This window comes from Canis aureus, chromosome 6 (genome assembly GCF_053574225.1).
Source record: "Canis aureus isolate CA01 chromosome 6, VMU_Caureus_v.1.0, whole genome shotgun sequence".
Taxonomy (NCBI): Eukaryota; Metazoa; Chordata; class Mammalia; order Carnivora; family Canidae; genus Canis; species Canis aureus.
The window spans coordinates 2,930,713-2,947,925 of NC_135616.1; the positions used below are offsets into that span (position 1 = coordinate 2,930,713).

At 37.9% G+C, this 17,213-nt stretch overlaps 1 protein-coding gene across 9 annotated transcripts in view; it reads left to right on the forward strand.

The window, feature by feature from the left end:
- SPIRE1 (spire type actin nucleation factor 1) overlaps nucleotides 1–17,213 on the forward strand; it is a 204,532-nt gene that overhangs the window by 20,569 nt on the left and 166,750 nt on the right. For all 9 annotated transcript variants that reach the window (XR_013381082.1, XM_077899888.1, XM_077899880.1 and 6 more), the window contains exon 2: nucleotides 11,239–11,273. Coding sequence is in view for 8 of the 9 variants with exons in the window: in XM_077899888.1 (XP_077756014.1) it covers nucleotides 11,239–11,273 (35 nt within the window). In the remaining variant the exon portion in view is untranslated. The remainder of the gene's footprint in view (nucleotides 1–11,238; nucleotides 11,274–17,213) is intronic.

Consider the following 17,213-nt stretch of genomic DNA (forward strand, 5'->3'; position numbering starts at 1 on the left):
TCGGCTCAGGGTGTGATCCCCGAGTTTGGGGATCGAGTCCCACATTGGGCTCCCTGCAAGGAGCTTGCTTCTCCCTCTATCTGTGTTTCTGCCTCTCTCTCTCTGTTCCTCTCATGAATAAATAAAATAAAAAAAAAATTCACTCAATTTTTGTTATCTGCAAATATCTCTATTTAGTCTTTATCTTATTCAATTATTTGTCTATTTATTTTTAGAGGGAGAGAGAGTTAGGAGGGAGGGCTGAGCAGGGGAGGGAGAGAGAATTTTAAGCAGGCTCCTTGCCCAGCACAGAGCCTAATATAATATGGTGCTCCATATTATGACCTGAGCTGAAATCAAGAGTTAGACACTTAACCAACTGAGCCACCCAGGTACAGCCCTATTTTATCCTCATTTTAAAAGCAAATTTTAATTAAGATGTAACCCATAGAAAAGTGCAAAAATTGTAAATGATGGATTTTCACAATGTGGATACAGTCTTGTAACCAGAATATAGATCAAGAAACAGAACATTATTAGCAAGTAGGCCTGTGAACCCTCAGTCACCAGCCACCCAAGGTTCTGTGAACCCTCAGTCACCAGCCACCCAAGGGTCACCACTCTCATGACTTCTAACATCATAAGTTTTGCCTATATTTGAACTTAGGTGTATAGAATCAAATAGTATTATACTACCTAATGTCTAACTTTTTCTCTGAACTTTGTGAGATTGATCGATATTGTTGCGTATAGTCGTAGTTCATTCACATTTTAGTATGCTATTCCCTTGTATGAATATGCCATAATTTATCCATGGATGTTTGATTTTTTAGATCTTACATTTGGGTATCCAGTCTATTGTGAACATTATTAAGCATGTTTTTTGGTGGACAAGTGTAGCATTTATGTTGAGTATACACCTGAAAGTGGAATTGCTAGTTCATAATGTATGGGTGTTTTCACTGTTAGGAGGGACTGACAAAAGTTTTCCAAAATGATTGCACCTCACAAACTTTATTTTTTCATTAAAAAATTTTTAAAGTTTTTGTTTTAATTCTGGCCAGTTAACATACAGTGTGATACTAGTTTCAGGTGTATAAATATAGTGATTCAGCAGTTCACTACATTACCTGGTGGTCATCAGGACAAGTGTACTCCTCAACCCTCATCTCCTATTTAACTCATTCCCCCATCCATATCCCCTCTGGTAACCATCTATTTGTTCTCTGTAATTAAGTCTGTTTGTTTTGTGTGTGTCTCTCTTTTTGCCCCCTTTGCTTGTTTGTTTTGTTTCTTAAATTCCAAATATGAGTGAAATTATATGTCTTTCTCTGAGTTATTTCGCTTAGTATTATACCCTCTAGCTCCATCCATGTCATTGCAAATGGCTAGATTTCAGTCCTTTTCATGGATGAGTAGTATTCCACTGTATATGTGTATACACACACACCCTACTTCCTCTTCATCCATTCATCAATTTATGGACACAGGGCTGTTTCCATATCTTGGCTATTGTAAATGGTGCTGCTAAAAACATAGGGGTGTGTATCCCTTTGAATTAATGTTTTTGTATTTTTTTGGTAAATAACAGTAGTGTGATTATAGTGGTAGGGTAGCTCCATTTTTAACTTTTTGGGGAACCTCCACACTGTTTTTCTCAGTGGCTGCTCCAGTTTGCATTCCTACCAACAGTATACAATTGTTTCTTTTTCTCCACATCCTCGCCAACACCTGTTGTTTCTTGTGTGGTTGACTTTAGGCATTCTGACATGTGTAAGATAATACCTCCTTGTAGTTTTGATTTGCATTTCCCTGATGCACCTTACAAACTTTAGAAAATTAAGACCAATCTGGGACATTGGTATAAATTTAATAAGTATTTGAGTAGTGTCATGTATATGGAAAGGCTATATCCCCAGTTATAGTGAGATTTGCTGGTCCATATTTAGCTTCTGAAAACTGACTCTCAGATCTTTTAATGCTACTTGTGTTAATGCATTTTTTTTTTTTTTTTTTAAGATTTGGGTCTCTTTTTCCTTCCTATTTCCCATTTTCTTCATGGCCCAGTATAACTGGAAGCCAAATTTCTATCTAGTATACTCCTTTACTATCTTGTATTTTTGAGAGATAAAGATGTATATAGATATAGGTGTTGAGTAGTAGTAGAATGCCACTAACAGTCATCACAGGTTGTCTGGTTCTAGGCTTGGCCATACCTTCTGGATTTTAGAGATAATATCATGTTAGAGGAATCTGGCATTACACCGTTTCATTTATTCATTTCACCAGTACATGAGTGCTTTCTAAGTGCACTGTATTAGATTTGAAGACACAAGGATAAAGTACACCTGTAGCTTCAAGAAGCTCGCAGGTGCATAAACTAACCCTTACAGCATAGTTACAGCAATCTGAAGTACTAGACACATGCACAGAAACCTGTGTGAGCCCAAGGGTGAGAGTGACTGATTGCTGGTGTAATAGGAGGCAGGTGTCACAGGAAACCAGTTTTCTGGAGAGGCCTTGAAGGATGAGTAGTGGGATAAAAGGAGGACACTTAGATAGAAGCAACAGAAAGTACAAAGGTTTAGAAATGTGGAAGAACTATTCAAAGAACAGGAGTACATGGATGATAGAATGGCATTTGTGCCAATGCCCACTTCCCCATACCAAAAGCAGACACTGTTTAATCAGTCATTGCATTTTTGCTGCTAAATTTATAAGCAGCTTCAGAGTTCTCAGCTGAGCTTCAGGCAGCCACTACCAATTATTTGGAGTTGGCACGTGAAGTTGAACCTGTTTGTCGTCTTTGCAGTGGGCGTCCACTGTGCCTGGAGCATAGGATGTGTGAGGGCGTGGTGGAGAATGAGACAGGCTAGAAAAGTATGTTGACTGAGATCAGATTATGAAGAACATTTGTGTGCCACACTGTGGAGTTTGTATTTATAGTCTGTATAGGCAATGGAGAGTCATATAAGGATTTTAAGCAGAAAAATGATGTAAGCAGGTTACTCTTTTTGGAAAGATGACTGTGGGAGATTTGTAGAAAATGGATTGCTTGAGTAAAAACAAGGGCAGAGAGACCAGTGGGCATACTATCATTGGGTCTTAGTAGCCTTTAAGTTGCTTAACCAGTTGGGAGTGTTAGGGCTCTTCAGATAGGAGGTGATGGAGGTTTGAAGGAAGGCAGTAAACGGGGAGAAAGAGTCAGATTGGAAATGATCTAGGAAATAGTAGAGGACATGGCCCTTTAGTTTTTGATATGGGGGTGAGAAAAGAAGGCATCTTAGAAGGCTCTCAGACTTCCCACCTGTGTGCCTGGCTGCTGCAAAGGCAGGAGAGGCAGCATAGGGTGAGAAGATGATGACTTATACTTAGAAATTAAATCAGCCTGGAAAAAGTAATTTTCCAGTGGAGTCATATTTATTCCTATTAAGTTTCTTTGCTCTTCCAGAAGGTTGCAGATCAACTGTTTAATGTCACATGGTAACATGGATATAAGAGGAGACAGCAAACGATGTGGTTTTAATTCTCAGGTCTGATGCTTATTATCATAACATTTGGCTAAGTGAATGTGGGCAGCAGTTATGACACTAAGTAAAGGAGCTTGTATTTAGAGATAGAAGAACCTGAGATACCTCTCTGGCAGTGGTACTGTTGGCTAGGGTGGTCTCATACGTGATCAGGTGCCAGAGTGGGAGAGGAGAGTCTAAGGAGAATAACACAGTGGTGCTTATGAAATGCATGAAAACCAGAATCTGCCATTTGATAGGAAATACAAAAATTTTTGGGATTGGCACTTGATAGTAGACCTTTTTTTATGATTTGGATTGGAGAAGATCCCCTCCAAATTCTCCTTATTCTTGGATAAAGTGATAGAGTGCTGTGATCTCAGTGTATTTTTGAGGTCTCATGGAATTTAAGGAATTAATGTTTGAATTAATATCAGTAGGGAGAAATTTTAATCCAAATCCACACAGTTTACAAAAGGAACCACAATTTCCATCATCCCATCCTCTAACACAGGAGTGTCAGGAATGTGGCTTCTGTGTTGTCACTCCCTTCTGTTCCCATGACGAACATTGCTAAATGGTCATGGGTGCCTCTCACCCCATATTTGCCCTCACAGCTCTTTTGAAGATAGGATTCTAGACTGTCACTACCATTCAGTTTGAATTGGCACAAGAGATGAAACCTTTTTGCTATACAAGTTTTGAATGTTGCCAAATTACATAAAAGAGACAAATATAATAGTTGAGTTTCATTAAAAAGTTATGCTGAAATTATTTTTTAGTGGAAAATACTTCATATTTAATGATATTCTGTGAGATGATAAGAAGTTTAGTTAATTAAGGTTGCTGAATAGAAAGAGAAAAATAACACTAGTAATTAAGAAAACACATATTTTTAAAGTTTTATTTAAGTAATCTCTACATCCCACGTGGGGCTCAGACTCCTAATCCCAAGATCAAGAGTCTCATGCTTCTCTGACTGAGCCAGCCAGGACCCCCAAGAAAACATAATTTTAAAACTTTGATTTCACTACAAGATCAGCTATAAATTGGCCCCTCTAGTACCATGGAATAGGTTGGGAGAGTTTGGGGTCTGGGCCAGACTTACTCCTAGGTTGGGGGTGGCCACAATGGTGGTGAGGCCTACCCTCATGGAGGGCTGGAAATCAGGAGTATTCTGTGCAGCATCCAGGCCCCAAAAGAATCCACTTGCAGAAATCCGCTTGTCCTCTGAAGAGCAAGCAGAGCCAGAAAGGGCAAACTGTAGCTATAGATAAGAGCCAGTAATTGGTCTATGCTGGGGAAGTCTGGTAGTTGGTTTTAGCCACTGATATGAGGTCTAAGGGCTAGATTCTAGTCCCTAGTAAAGTGACTGGCAATAATAAGCCACATTTTGGGGGGTGCCTGGGTGGCTCAGTTGGTTAGGAGTCTGAGTCTTGATTTCGGCTCAGGTCATGATCTTGAGCTTGTGGGATCGATCGAGCCCCTGCATTGAGCTCTGTGCTGCTGGGCTTGGAGCCTACTTAGGATTCTCCCTCCCCCTCTCCACTGCCCCCCTCAAAAAAATTGAATCAATTTTTCACCAACTCTTCCAAAAAACCATGATATCTTTATGCTTCTACACTTCTTTAAAATAATAAGATTATGGCCCAAATCCTACAAAATGTGATTAAATGTACTGTTCATATTGATCAGTCAGGAATTCTTTGTCCTGTTAAGAGGGCATAAAGCTCACATAGACAGCATATCTTTTTCTTTACCCACATTTTATTAGTTATGAGCAGTGGGCAAGTAAACCAAAGTGATACTTAGAAAGTTTTTTAGGAGCACCCGGGTGGCTCAGTTGTTAAGTGTCTGCCTTCTACTTGGGTCATGCTCCCAGGGTCCTAGGATTGAGCTCTGCCTTGGATTCCCTGCTCAGTGGGGAGCCTGCTTCTCCCTCTGTCCTCACCCTGCTCATGCTCTCTTGCTGTCTCTCAAATAAAAAAATAAAAGAAAGTTTTTTAATATTCCCAAACTTTCCCCACCAGTGCTGATCCTGTGCTTCACTTTTGGGCATCCATTGCCTCCTAGGAGTCTCTCTCTTAGTGAGCTAGGAGAGAATGTAGGACAGCTGGGTGGGTAAGCAGCCTGGGTAACTGGTCACAGTTCTTTGACCTTCAGTGAGTAATTTATTCCCTAGAGCTTGAGACTCCTCAGCTGTAAAAATGAAGGTTTTACACCAGCATGTATATGTTTGCTCTATATAGAGCAAGTATTGATTAATTGTAAGTATTAATGAGATATTTCATTAACAGTTTTTCTTGGGGTTTAAAAGCATTGTGGGGATTGGTTTGAATGGCATGTTGTTTCTAGAAATAGGGTAGTTTGGATGGATGCTTTTTCCTTTAATACATCTCTGGCAGAGGTTTTTGGAATAGTTCCACTGCTCATAGCTTTTCCTTTAAGGTTGGTATCTTGTAAAAATAGAAATGAAGTTTCAATCAGAGATATTCAGGGTAGGGAGATGAAAAATTAATAATTTTTCTAAGAACTAGAATCATTCTCAGAGTGCTGTCAGTTTTGGAGGGTGCACTTAGGAAGTAAGATAAGACCGTCAAGGGTGTGCACTGGCAGTAAAAGGTGACCACTAAGTTACTCTAGCGGAGACAGGGAGGAGGGAGATGGTGAGAGTGTGAGGGGAGAACAGGAAGGGTGAGGATTCAAATGCCTCCCTGTGAGTCCTATATCTTCAGAAAAGTTTAACAAATTATGAAAGGTCAGCTGCCTTCTCCTCAAGATGACACTGTGCAGACACAGGAGACCCCCTAGAACTTACAGAGGTTAGGTGGCAGGCTTTGCATCTACAGGCCAAGGCATGGGTGAGGGCTTATTAAATGATACCTAGGTATTTAAGGGGCCAACTGATCTATTGACTTAGAGCTTTTTGAGTTTGGAAGACAAGTTTTTGGCTTATTTTCTCTTTGGGGAGAACGCTCAAAGACTAAAATGGTAATAGAGCTAATATTGAATGCTTACTCTGTGGCAGGCAGTAAACTGAGTAGTTTTCTTGGATTATCACTTTAGATCCTCACAACAATCCTGTGAGAGGTACTCTTCTTTTTTAAAGTTATGTATTTATTTATTTGACAGAGCACGAGGGTGGGGAGGGGCAGAGGGGCAAGAAGCAGACTCCCTTCTGAGCAGGGAGCCTGACAACAAGGCTTAATCCGAAGACCCCTGAAGCTGGGGTCATGACCTGAGCTGAAGGCAGATGCTTAACTGACTGGACCACCCAGGCACCCTGAGATAGGTAATCTTCTTAGCCTCTGCCTTACAAATGGGAGACTGAAGTATAGAGGCCTTAAATTTAGCGAGTAACCTACCTGGGATTCAAACCTTGGGAGTCTGACATTCAACCCTTGCTGTTAACCACTGTGTCCTACTACCTTGTGCCAGTGGGTAAGTTCTTACTCTGGGACATTCTGCATGGGGATTAGACCATACACATGGTCGCTTGGGGGTCGCATTTGGGATGGTGAGAGCATGTCATGTTGCTTTGACTTTTTCATGGACCATGTCTTCATACCCTGTAACAAATCACTACTGTTGTGGCTTAAAACAACACAAAATTATTAGCTAGTTCTGGTGGTTAGAAGTCTGAAAATGGGTCTTATGGGCTAAAATTGAGGTATTTACAGGGCTGTATTCCTTCTGGAGGCTGCAGGGGAGAATCTGGTCCCGGCCTCTTCCAGCTTCTAGAGACTTCCGCATTCCTTGCCTTATGTTCTTGCATTCACATGGTTCCAGTCTTTGCTTCCATCATCACAGTTCCTTCTTGGACTCTCCTGCCTCTCTCTCATAAAAAGCTACTCATGATTACATTGGCCGTGCCTGGATAATGTACCAAAATCTCCTAATTTCTAAAGCCTTAACTTAGTCACAGTTGCAGTCACTTTGCTATGTAAAGTAGTATGTTCACAAGTTCTGTAGACTTTATAGTCTTTTAATTTATGGGTTGATTATAGAGATTGCCATTTCAGGCTTTCTTGTTTTCAGTTTTGAGTAATAACTGATGAAACTTTACTTCCCATCATCCCAACCTGAGCCATTGCTGAGCTCCAGCTGTTTGACCAATGAGTGTCATCATCCTGGACACCGTCACATAAGTAATTGGGGGGAAGGTATGATGTGTTAGGAAGTTCTGCAGAGAGGTATAAAGTAAAAGGTGGTGGCTTTTAAACATCTTAATGGAGTATAAAAATGAGTTGAATTTTATGATAATTTTTCATATGATTTAGCTACTTTTTAATTTCAAAATTGATACCTCTTTTACGTGGTTATAATCCTAGTAAATATATTTTCCCATGCCAGTTTTCCTTAGGACTCTATTTTAGTGTATCTACAACTCTTGTCTCTCCACAGAGTTAATAATGGTAAGCTTAGCCACCATTTGCTGAGCCCCTGCCATAGGCATCATGCAGAGCCCTTCAAAGCATTTTTTTCGTTTAATTTTCACATAAGCCTCATGAGGTAGATATTATTTTCTTTTTTTGTAGATGAGAAAGTGGAAAACTCTGGAAAGTATTTTAAAATCATATAACACAGTTAAGTATGGAAGTGAGATTTGAATCTGGGACTGTCCCAATTCTAAAGGCTTGCCCCTGCTCTTCTGTACCCACTGCCTTTCCAGGGCAACTAAAGTTGGCTCAGTGATTGTCTGCCTTCAACTCAGGTTGTGATCCCAGGGTCCTGGGATTGAGTCCCTGCAGGGAGCCTACTTCTCCCTCTGCCTGTGTCTCTGCCTCTGTGTGTCTCATGAATAAATAAAATCTTAAAAAAGTAATACGAAACCTTGGTAGGCCTACCATCGGTGTAGTTTACTTGACCTGTAGAAAATGAAGTCCTAAGATTATAGGTTTTAGAGGGATTCTTTAGGTTTGGTTCTGGAAAACAGGGATGGTTCACCTTTGAAGAAGGACTCAAAAATTGTCAAATGAAAATTTCTTTATTGCTCTACTGGCAGTTTCCAACTGCTAAATCAAGGAATACATTTCCCCATTTCTCCAGAAACAATATTATAATGGGTAGGTAGCTACGATAGCACATCTCTAGTCCCCTTCCTGAACCCCACTGGTCCCTGTAAGTGGGAATGGGAAGACAGGATAACAAAACCACAACAATGCTCGTGACAAGGGTCAGGAGTCTTGGAGTTTACTCTTAGCCCTGTCATTTTGCGCAAGTAATTTGACTTACTCATCTGTAAAATGAATGGATTGGGCAAGATCATTTCCAAGTTTCCTTAAAGCTCTGCTGTCATATAATTGGGATTTTTTGATTCCTGGGTCAGAGTCTGGGCAGGGATTTGGGTGGCAGAGTAGTGTAGGTGGTCAAGCACTTCATACTTAACCACATTTCCATAGTTGCATGATTTAATCACCAGCTCAAACTGAATAACCAGAAGTGGTGGTGCACTCCCACAAAAATTTTTGGTACTCTTTATAGAAAAGCATTTTCATTTTTATAATATAGGTCATCATAAAAATCTATTTCATAAGACTTGTGCCATTTTGACATCAGTCTGTCATCCTTTAAGTACTTCATTACTTTTGGTGCAAAAAGATGTTCCAGCTTATCTTGTAATTTCCTTGTCCCATCCATGGAGTCAGCCAGTCCCCTGAGTACTGATTCCTTTGAGAGTGTGCTCTTGCAAAATGGGGTGCTATTACTTCTCCCTCTTTTGAAGGAAGAGCTAGGAAGTATGTTTTTTTTTTTTTTTTTTTAATTTGTTAATACCCCTAATTCTGGTTCACCACCATAGGGCTCTTTGTCTCCTTCCAACATGTTAGGCTGGTATGGTCCTTCTCCCTCAGCTTATGATTCCCAGCAACATCAGCATATTTGTTGCTCAATGCTACAATATATATAAAACAGGTTCAACTCAAAAATTGTCAAATGAAAATTTGTTTTTTCCGAGCTTTACTACTACCAACAACAAACCTGCCACTTTCTTTGCAATTCTTTTTGTCTTAAGAATCTGTCATACTGGAGATATACATCCATGTACTCTCCAAGAGTTACTCTCTGTTGGGTTAACGCCGTATTTCTCCTCCCTCCCTCCCTGCTTCCTTTCCCTCCTTCCTTTCTATAGAGTAGATACTCTAAAAGTTTGTTGAGAGGTAGTCTGTGCCCTTCTTCAAACCTGTGTTCACAGTTTTCCTAGGTTAAGCTAATCACCCTCTCTTTGGGGGTCAAGGATAATTATTCTACCCAAAGCACTAATGTTCTGAGCAGTCATATGTATATATAAATAAAATATATGGTAGGGGCACCTGGTTGAGTTGCCTTTGGCTCAGGTTATGATCCCAGGGTCCTTCAATGGAGCCCCACATCAGGCTTCCTGCTCAGAGAGTAATCTGCTTCTTATTCTCTGTCTGCCTGCAGCTCCCCCTGCTTGTCCTCTCTTTTTCTGTAAAATAAATAAATAAAATCTTAAAAAAGTATATATATGATACATAAGTCTGTAATATATAGTTTTACTTAAAAATAATAAATATGTAGTTATTCATCAAACCAAAGTATATAAAACCATTATATAGTAAACTCATTTTATCTCTATATTTATTGCTCGTATATAATTTTAACTTTTATTTATTGCTCATATATCATTTTTAATCCACAGAACCCACGGTCCCTTGTTTTCTGGTCTCAGTTTCTGCCAGTACTTAGGATCATTAGGTCATCAGAAATTGTGGATTTCAGTTTTTCCATTTTAAGAGTTGGGAGGCACATAAAAAACTTTTTTTTTTTTTTTTGGTGGTATCATCATAAACTGTAAGGTGTATAAATTCTCATTAAGCATTAAAGAAAAAACAGGCTACTGAAACAACCATTGTGGGCTAGGGCTAGATATTGAAGTCGGAGGCTGGAGAGAGGAAGCACTTCGGGGGAAAGAGTGTTGTTGGAAGGAGGTAGAGGTTAATGTATGTTTGAACTGAGGACAATGAAATTTGAGAAGTGTGGACTGAGGAAATTAAATGTTTTAGTACCCAATATAAATGCATAACCTATTCTTTTTGTTAAAACTAATAAGTGATCTTTAAAATAGCTGGTTTTTATTTTAAAAGTATATGTTTTATTCATCCAAATTGACAGAAATATATAATTGTATATGTTCCTTGCAATTATGTCTCAGTGAGCAGAAAATATTGATGTTGGAACAACCATATATTGTTCAATTATAGTTATTCTTTAATAATGTGGTTTTGTCTAATCTTACCAAAGAACAACCATTATATATTAAAGAAAATATTAGTTTGAGGCATTTTATACTTTCATTGAAATGATCACTGTACCTTTAAACTGGAATATATATTTGGAAAAAAGCCCAAGAGTCTTAAAATTTTTTGAAGGTATTTTAGAGTATTTTAAAAGGTACCTTTTAAATACCTTTAATGTTTTAAAAAGTAAGACTTTAATAAAAGTATTTTTATTTTACTTTCATTAACTTATATATGCATAGTAAAATATGTGTGTTTTAAATCTTATTACAGTTGAGTATATTCTTCCCATCTTCCTCCTTATTATTTTCTTATGGACCTGTATAAACAAATCTCTAAGCAGGACCTTCTAGAATATCAGCCATTGAGGCACCTTCTATTTGCATAGATTTTCATAGATATAATGAAGCTATCTATGGCAAGGTAGCTCAAGTATTTATCAGTGATAAGCTAAAATCCTTTGGAAGTAACTTTGTGTATTTTTATTACAGGTAAATTGGGATATTCACATTGTACAGAAACAGAGGTAAGAGAAATACTCAATATTTATTAGTAAAGTAGCTTTACAGTTCTTTAGATTAACTTAAGTATTGAATTATATCTCATGGGTTTTGGTCTTCTGAAAACGTTGTGTTGAGAGCAGGTATACATCTTTTACATTTAAGAAGAGTAAAATGTGAAAAAATCAGTTATCTTCCCAATATATATATGTGTATGTGTGTATGGTTTTTTTTTTAGGATTTTATTTTTAAGTAATCTGCACACCCAGTGTGGGGTTCAAACTCCCAACCTTGAGATTAAGAGTTGCATGCCCCACTGAATGAGCCAGCCAGGCCACCCCGCTTGCCCATATTTTTAAAATGCCAGCATGTGTTAAAAAGATTAGCTTAATCATGGCTTTAAAATTTTCTCATGTTATTATGTGTGAAATTGAGATACTAAGATTCAGAGCCCTTAATAAGAAATAGTTCAAGTTCAGTTTTTTTCATAATCTAATGTGTCATAATAAATATATCATTTAGATGTGTTGAGCTCCTCTGGAGCTACCTTGGTGTAGGAAAAAAAATAGGGGCTTGGAAACAGTATTTCAGTAAGTTCAATAATGAATTAAATGCTTTGTTATTTGTATAAATAGGTTTAGTACTTTTTAATAATTTAGTTCAAAATTCTGATAGTGAACCTTAAGGAATTTCCACATGATTCTGCATTCCTTGCAGGAGTTTCAAGGGTAGCACTGAGATGCAGTGGTAGCATCCATGAAGTATGTACATCTGGTGTTCTTTTCAGATGCTGTTGCATCATTTTTACATTAGGAGTCTTGGGTCTTTGTTGATGGCAATGCCTAAATAAAGGATTTAAGAAGTTATTTTTCTAATTTCATAATGCGTCTACATGTTGATGTGGATTTTAGTAAATTTCAACTGTTTTAAGTAAAATGCAAGCTTCCTAAGGGATTGTATTGTGTAATAAAGAAGCAAAAATAATTTCTTTTTTGCATTCAGAACTTCTACCACTTTGTATTTTCAACTTTGGAAGTAGAGATAATTTTTTTTCCAAAGTAACTCTAAAAATAAGAAAGAACTTCATTATTTTTAAAGTAGAACTTAATATTTTTATATTGTGAGAGTTTTTGGTGTACTGTTCAATGTCATATAAAGGAATGGGATTTGATTTGAGTCAGAAAATATAACTTCTGTCTGGTTTCCGATATGCATCTTTCTAGCTATGTAATTTTGAGCTGTTTTTTCTCCTGCTGTCCTACAACTTTGGCTTTCTTATGTATAAAATGTTAATCATAATTCCTATTGACCTCATGGGTTATGTGAAATTTTAAAGAGCAGGTATATGTGAAACTGTTATACAAACCCTGAAGACACTGTTTTATACACACACACCCAGACACATATGTATATCAGGATGACTATGTCTCATTATTCTGTCTTATTATGTTGTAGCATGATAAAATCAGCATTGTCGTAGCATTTTGTTTAGTACTCACTTTGTATAGGAATGCCACTCGTTTTCTCTCTGTAATCTCCTAATTAGTAGCCCTTATTCTTTGACCTATACCTTGGATAACCAAAAGAATTGGAATCTCAACAACTCTCTTTCAGGATATTTTAAAAATAACTATTTGAAGAGAGAAAATCACAAGAATATAGAAAGTTCAATCCTATTACTTAGTTAACAGTTCAGAGTATTTTCTAGGGGGTAACAGTGATTATAGTTACCTCTGGTGAAGAGACTGGAATTATGGATGGTGATTTATCTCTATTGTTTGGACTTTTTTAAAAAATGAGAACGTCTCTGTATTTGTTAATTAAAATAATAAAAAGGAGAGGTAGAGTAAGTGGGAACTACTTTTTCAAGAATTTTGGTGACTTCAGAGAAAGGAGACAGCTTAAGTAGAAAGTTTCGTTTTTTAGGGAAGATGGTACATTTGGCGGGGTGGGGGGTGTTGGTAGTTAGGGAAGCAAGAGAGAGTAAAGTTGGAATCCAAGTTAGAGAGTGGGTAACTGCTGAAATCAGATGTAGGACTTCCTCTGGTTTGACTAGAGTGGTATTTCTCCAAGTGTGGTGGTAAGGCTCTTGGGGATTCCTGAAACCCTTTCAAGGTCAGACTGTTTTTGAAGTAATATTAAGACGTAATCTGCTCTTCTGCTTTCATTCTCTTGAGGGTATAGTGGTATTTTCCTTGGCTACATGACTGTGTAACTATGAATGTAATACCAGACCTCAGAAGCAAATACAAGATCTAGCTGGCTTTTATTAAGCATGACTTTTAAGAGTTTTCCAAAAAATGTAAAACAATACCACCCTTCTTGTTTCTTTTTTTTAAATAGAGGGTGTTTTTTTCCCATAAAAGTGTTACTTATATTAATGTGTTTAATATTTTTAAATGATTTAAGTGACTTGATTTAAAAATTTCTCAGTTTAAAATTTTAATACAAGAGATGTTGATAGATTATGACTCACACACATAAAAGCTCCTTGGATTCCTCAATAATTTTTAGCATGTAAAAGGGTCCGTAGACCGTAATCTGAGATGCAGACCCCAATCTGTAGATGTGTGGAACTGTGAAGGGCCCTGGAACAGGTGGAGTAGCATGTTGTTTAGTCCACGCTGTGGTGCAGGCCTATACCAGGGTGCAGGCCTATACCAGGGTGCGGTGGCTGTGTGTGCTTTGGCCTGGACCCCAGCTCTACCCTTCCGTCACTTCTTGGCCTCAAGATTCTTTATCTGAAAGATAGATTGCTGTGAATGCACAGAGTTTAGCATAAAGCCTGGCTTAATTAATGTAGCCTCTTCTTAGTTGGGAGGTATATAGTTTTCTGGGTTGGAGAAAGTCATCTTCTTAAGCAAGATGCCTAGACCATTAGGAGCCTCAGGGTGACTGGTAGGGAAAGCAAAAATCCCTTTATCTTTCTGGGCCTTCAGGACCCTCATTAAGACGTATAACTAACTGTTCAACTGTGTATTTTAATGGTTTTTGTAGTACATAGAAATCATATTATGAATTATTTTCTAGTTTTACTTTTAATTCTCTTTTTAATACTTTTCCTATATTCAGAAAAACCAAACAAAATTATGAGTTTAGAGAAAGCAAGGGAGGCCATACCTAGGCATTCAGTCAACTTTTATGTGATCTGGTACCTCAAGATAGCTTAATGTTTCTAAAAGATCAAATATTATACCTTATTTCTCACTGTTTGGGAAAAAAATCTTTTTAAAGATTTATTTGAGAGAGAAAGAAAGAGCATATGAGCATGTGGGAGTGGCGGGGGAGGAGCAGAGGGTGAGAATGCCCAAGCAGACTCCCTGTCGAGCAGTGTCCCCCATGCAGGGCTCCATCTCATGACTTATGAGATCATGACCTGAGCCCAAACCAAGAGTCCCATGCTCAACTGACTGAGCTACCCTACCCAGGTGCCCCTGTTTGGAAAATTTTTTTTGTGTGAAGATTGTATTATTAGTTTTTAATTTTATTTATTATTTTATTTATTTATGAGGGACACAGAGAAGCCGAGACCTAGGCAGAGGGAGAAGCAGGCTCCATGCAGGGAGCCTGACATGGGATTCAATCCCTGGACCAGGGACCACGCCCTCAGCTGAAGGCAGACATTCAACTGCTGAGCCACCCAGGTGTCCCTGGAAAATTTTTTTAATGTACTCAATTATACCAGTAGTTTCCAGCATTTGAACTCATTAAGGAAAATTTTTCATATAATTTGGTTCAAAAGACAAAAATTTTTACTTTAATAGGCAATTTAATTTTTTCCTACATCTCTTCCATTTTTTGAAAGTATAATTTACATACAGTAAAATTTACCCTTTTCAATTACAGTCTTTCAAATTTTGACAGATACTCAGTTGTGCTAACCGTCTCCATAATCAAGTTCTGTCATTCCCCAAACTCCACGGGTGCCTCTTGGTGGTTACTCCCTTACCCTTCACCCCTCCTTTGGGCCCTGTCTACTGCTGATCTGGTCATTTATAAACTCTCAAAAGACTGACCTGTACCTGTGGGTACACTGACCTGTACCTGTGGGTACTTGTCCGTCAAGGAGACAGTTCTGCTTCACAGAGCTTAGGGGAGCTTTTTACTCTCATTTTACAAGTTTTTCTTACTGCCATTATTTAAATAATTTTTGTTACACTTTTGTATTTGAAGAAAGTTGCAAAGCACTTAAAAATGCCACAACATAAAGGATTTAAATTTTTAAGTATTTTAATTGAAGCATTTTCATTGTTGTAAATTTTTAGATTTCATCACGTTCCTGTTTTCTATTAACCACCACTAATTATGAGGCACTGAGGCCTTTTCCCTTTAGCAGGAAAGGTTAAATGAATAACTAGAACAATCCTGTTCCTGTGGTAGATGAGCTGTGTTTTAAGTGGAATAGATTAAAGCATTATATAAAGTTAAATTAACTTTTGTCAGTACTTTAATCTTGATAAAGCTTGTTTATAAAAATTGTAGCATAGCAGAAAAATATAATCTTTAATGAGGGAAACTTTCTTCCTCACATCTTAGGAATAGATTTTACATATACTGAATATAACATTAATTTAATCCTCATAACAAATTTAGAAACAAACTCTAGAAAGCAAAAGAATAGAGAGGTTATGTAACTTGCCCAAGGCCATATAGCCAGCATGTTGCAGAACCACTTCCCTTTACCTTTCATTTGTTTGTCTTTATCCAGCCTTTGTTTATCTGCATTGTAAGGCATCTGCATAGTGCTAAAAAATTAGTTTAGTGCCCCACGTGGGGCAGTGAAATGACTGATGTCTCATTATTCTGTATGTGTCTCTTACCTGTGACTACAGTTCCTGGCGTTGTGTAGCCAGGGGACTGTTGTCCTGCTCAATGGTAGAGTGGGCGAAGGAATGATTGTAGTCCCTAAGCCCCTCCCTCTTGGCCCTCCACGGGTTAGATGAACATAGAGTTCTGTACTATAGTATATAGTAATTTGTGAAGTAGTCTGATTCTAACTTAATCAGGATGACTCAAGAGTTGTTCTATATATTTGAAACTGCTGGGAAACTAGACCTAGAATTAGTCTGCCTTGTAGGGGAACCCAAAGATCTTGAGAATGAGCCAAGAAATATATCAGAGTTAGTGTCTTGTACTTACTCCATTCTGATTATCTACAGTTTTTGCCACAAACAGGACTATATGAAATTTTTTTGTTTCCTGAGCAGCCTAATAAACTGCCAAAGGTAGTATGTGGGAGTTTGCTGCCCTAACATAGTATTTAAAAATTCCCATTTTGTGTTTAGCTAAATCAGCCTACTTCCCTTTGATTTCACCTCTGGCTCATGCACTCTGTGGCAGTTGGGTGAGTAAGATCTTTTGTAATTGACATTTGATAGCCATTAGTTGATTTTAAAAGTAACTCAAAAATGTAACTTGAAGTAGTATGTACAGTTGACTCTTGAACAGCATGAGGCTTAGTTGAAAATTCATGTGTAACTTTTGATTCCCCAGAAAGTTAATTGCTGATAGCTTACTGTTTATTGGCCAGAAACCTTACCAATACCATAAACAGTCAATTAACAGAGACCTTTTATATGTATTATATACTATATTATTATTATTATAATAAAGTAATAGAAAATGTTAAAGTCATAGGAGAAAATACGTTTATAGTATTGTACTATATTTAATTGAAAAAATACAGTATAGGGATCCCTGGGTGGCGCAGTGGTTTAGCGCCTGCCTTTGGCCCAGGGCGCGATCCTGGAGATCCGGGATCGAATCCCACGTCAGGCTCCCGGTGCATGGAGCCTGCTTCTCCCTCTGCCTGTGTCTCTGCCTCTCTCTCTCACTGTGTGCCTATCATAAATAAATTAAAAAAAAATACAGTATAAAGGGACCCATGCAGTTCCAACCCATTTATTCAAGGGTCAGCTATAATATTTTTATGAAAATATTTGCATTTATGCATAATTTTAGTTGCA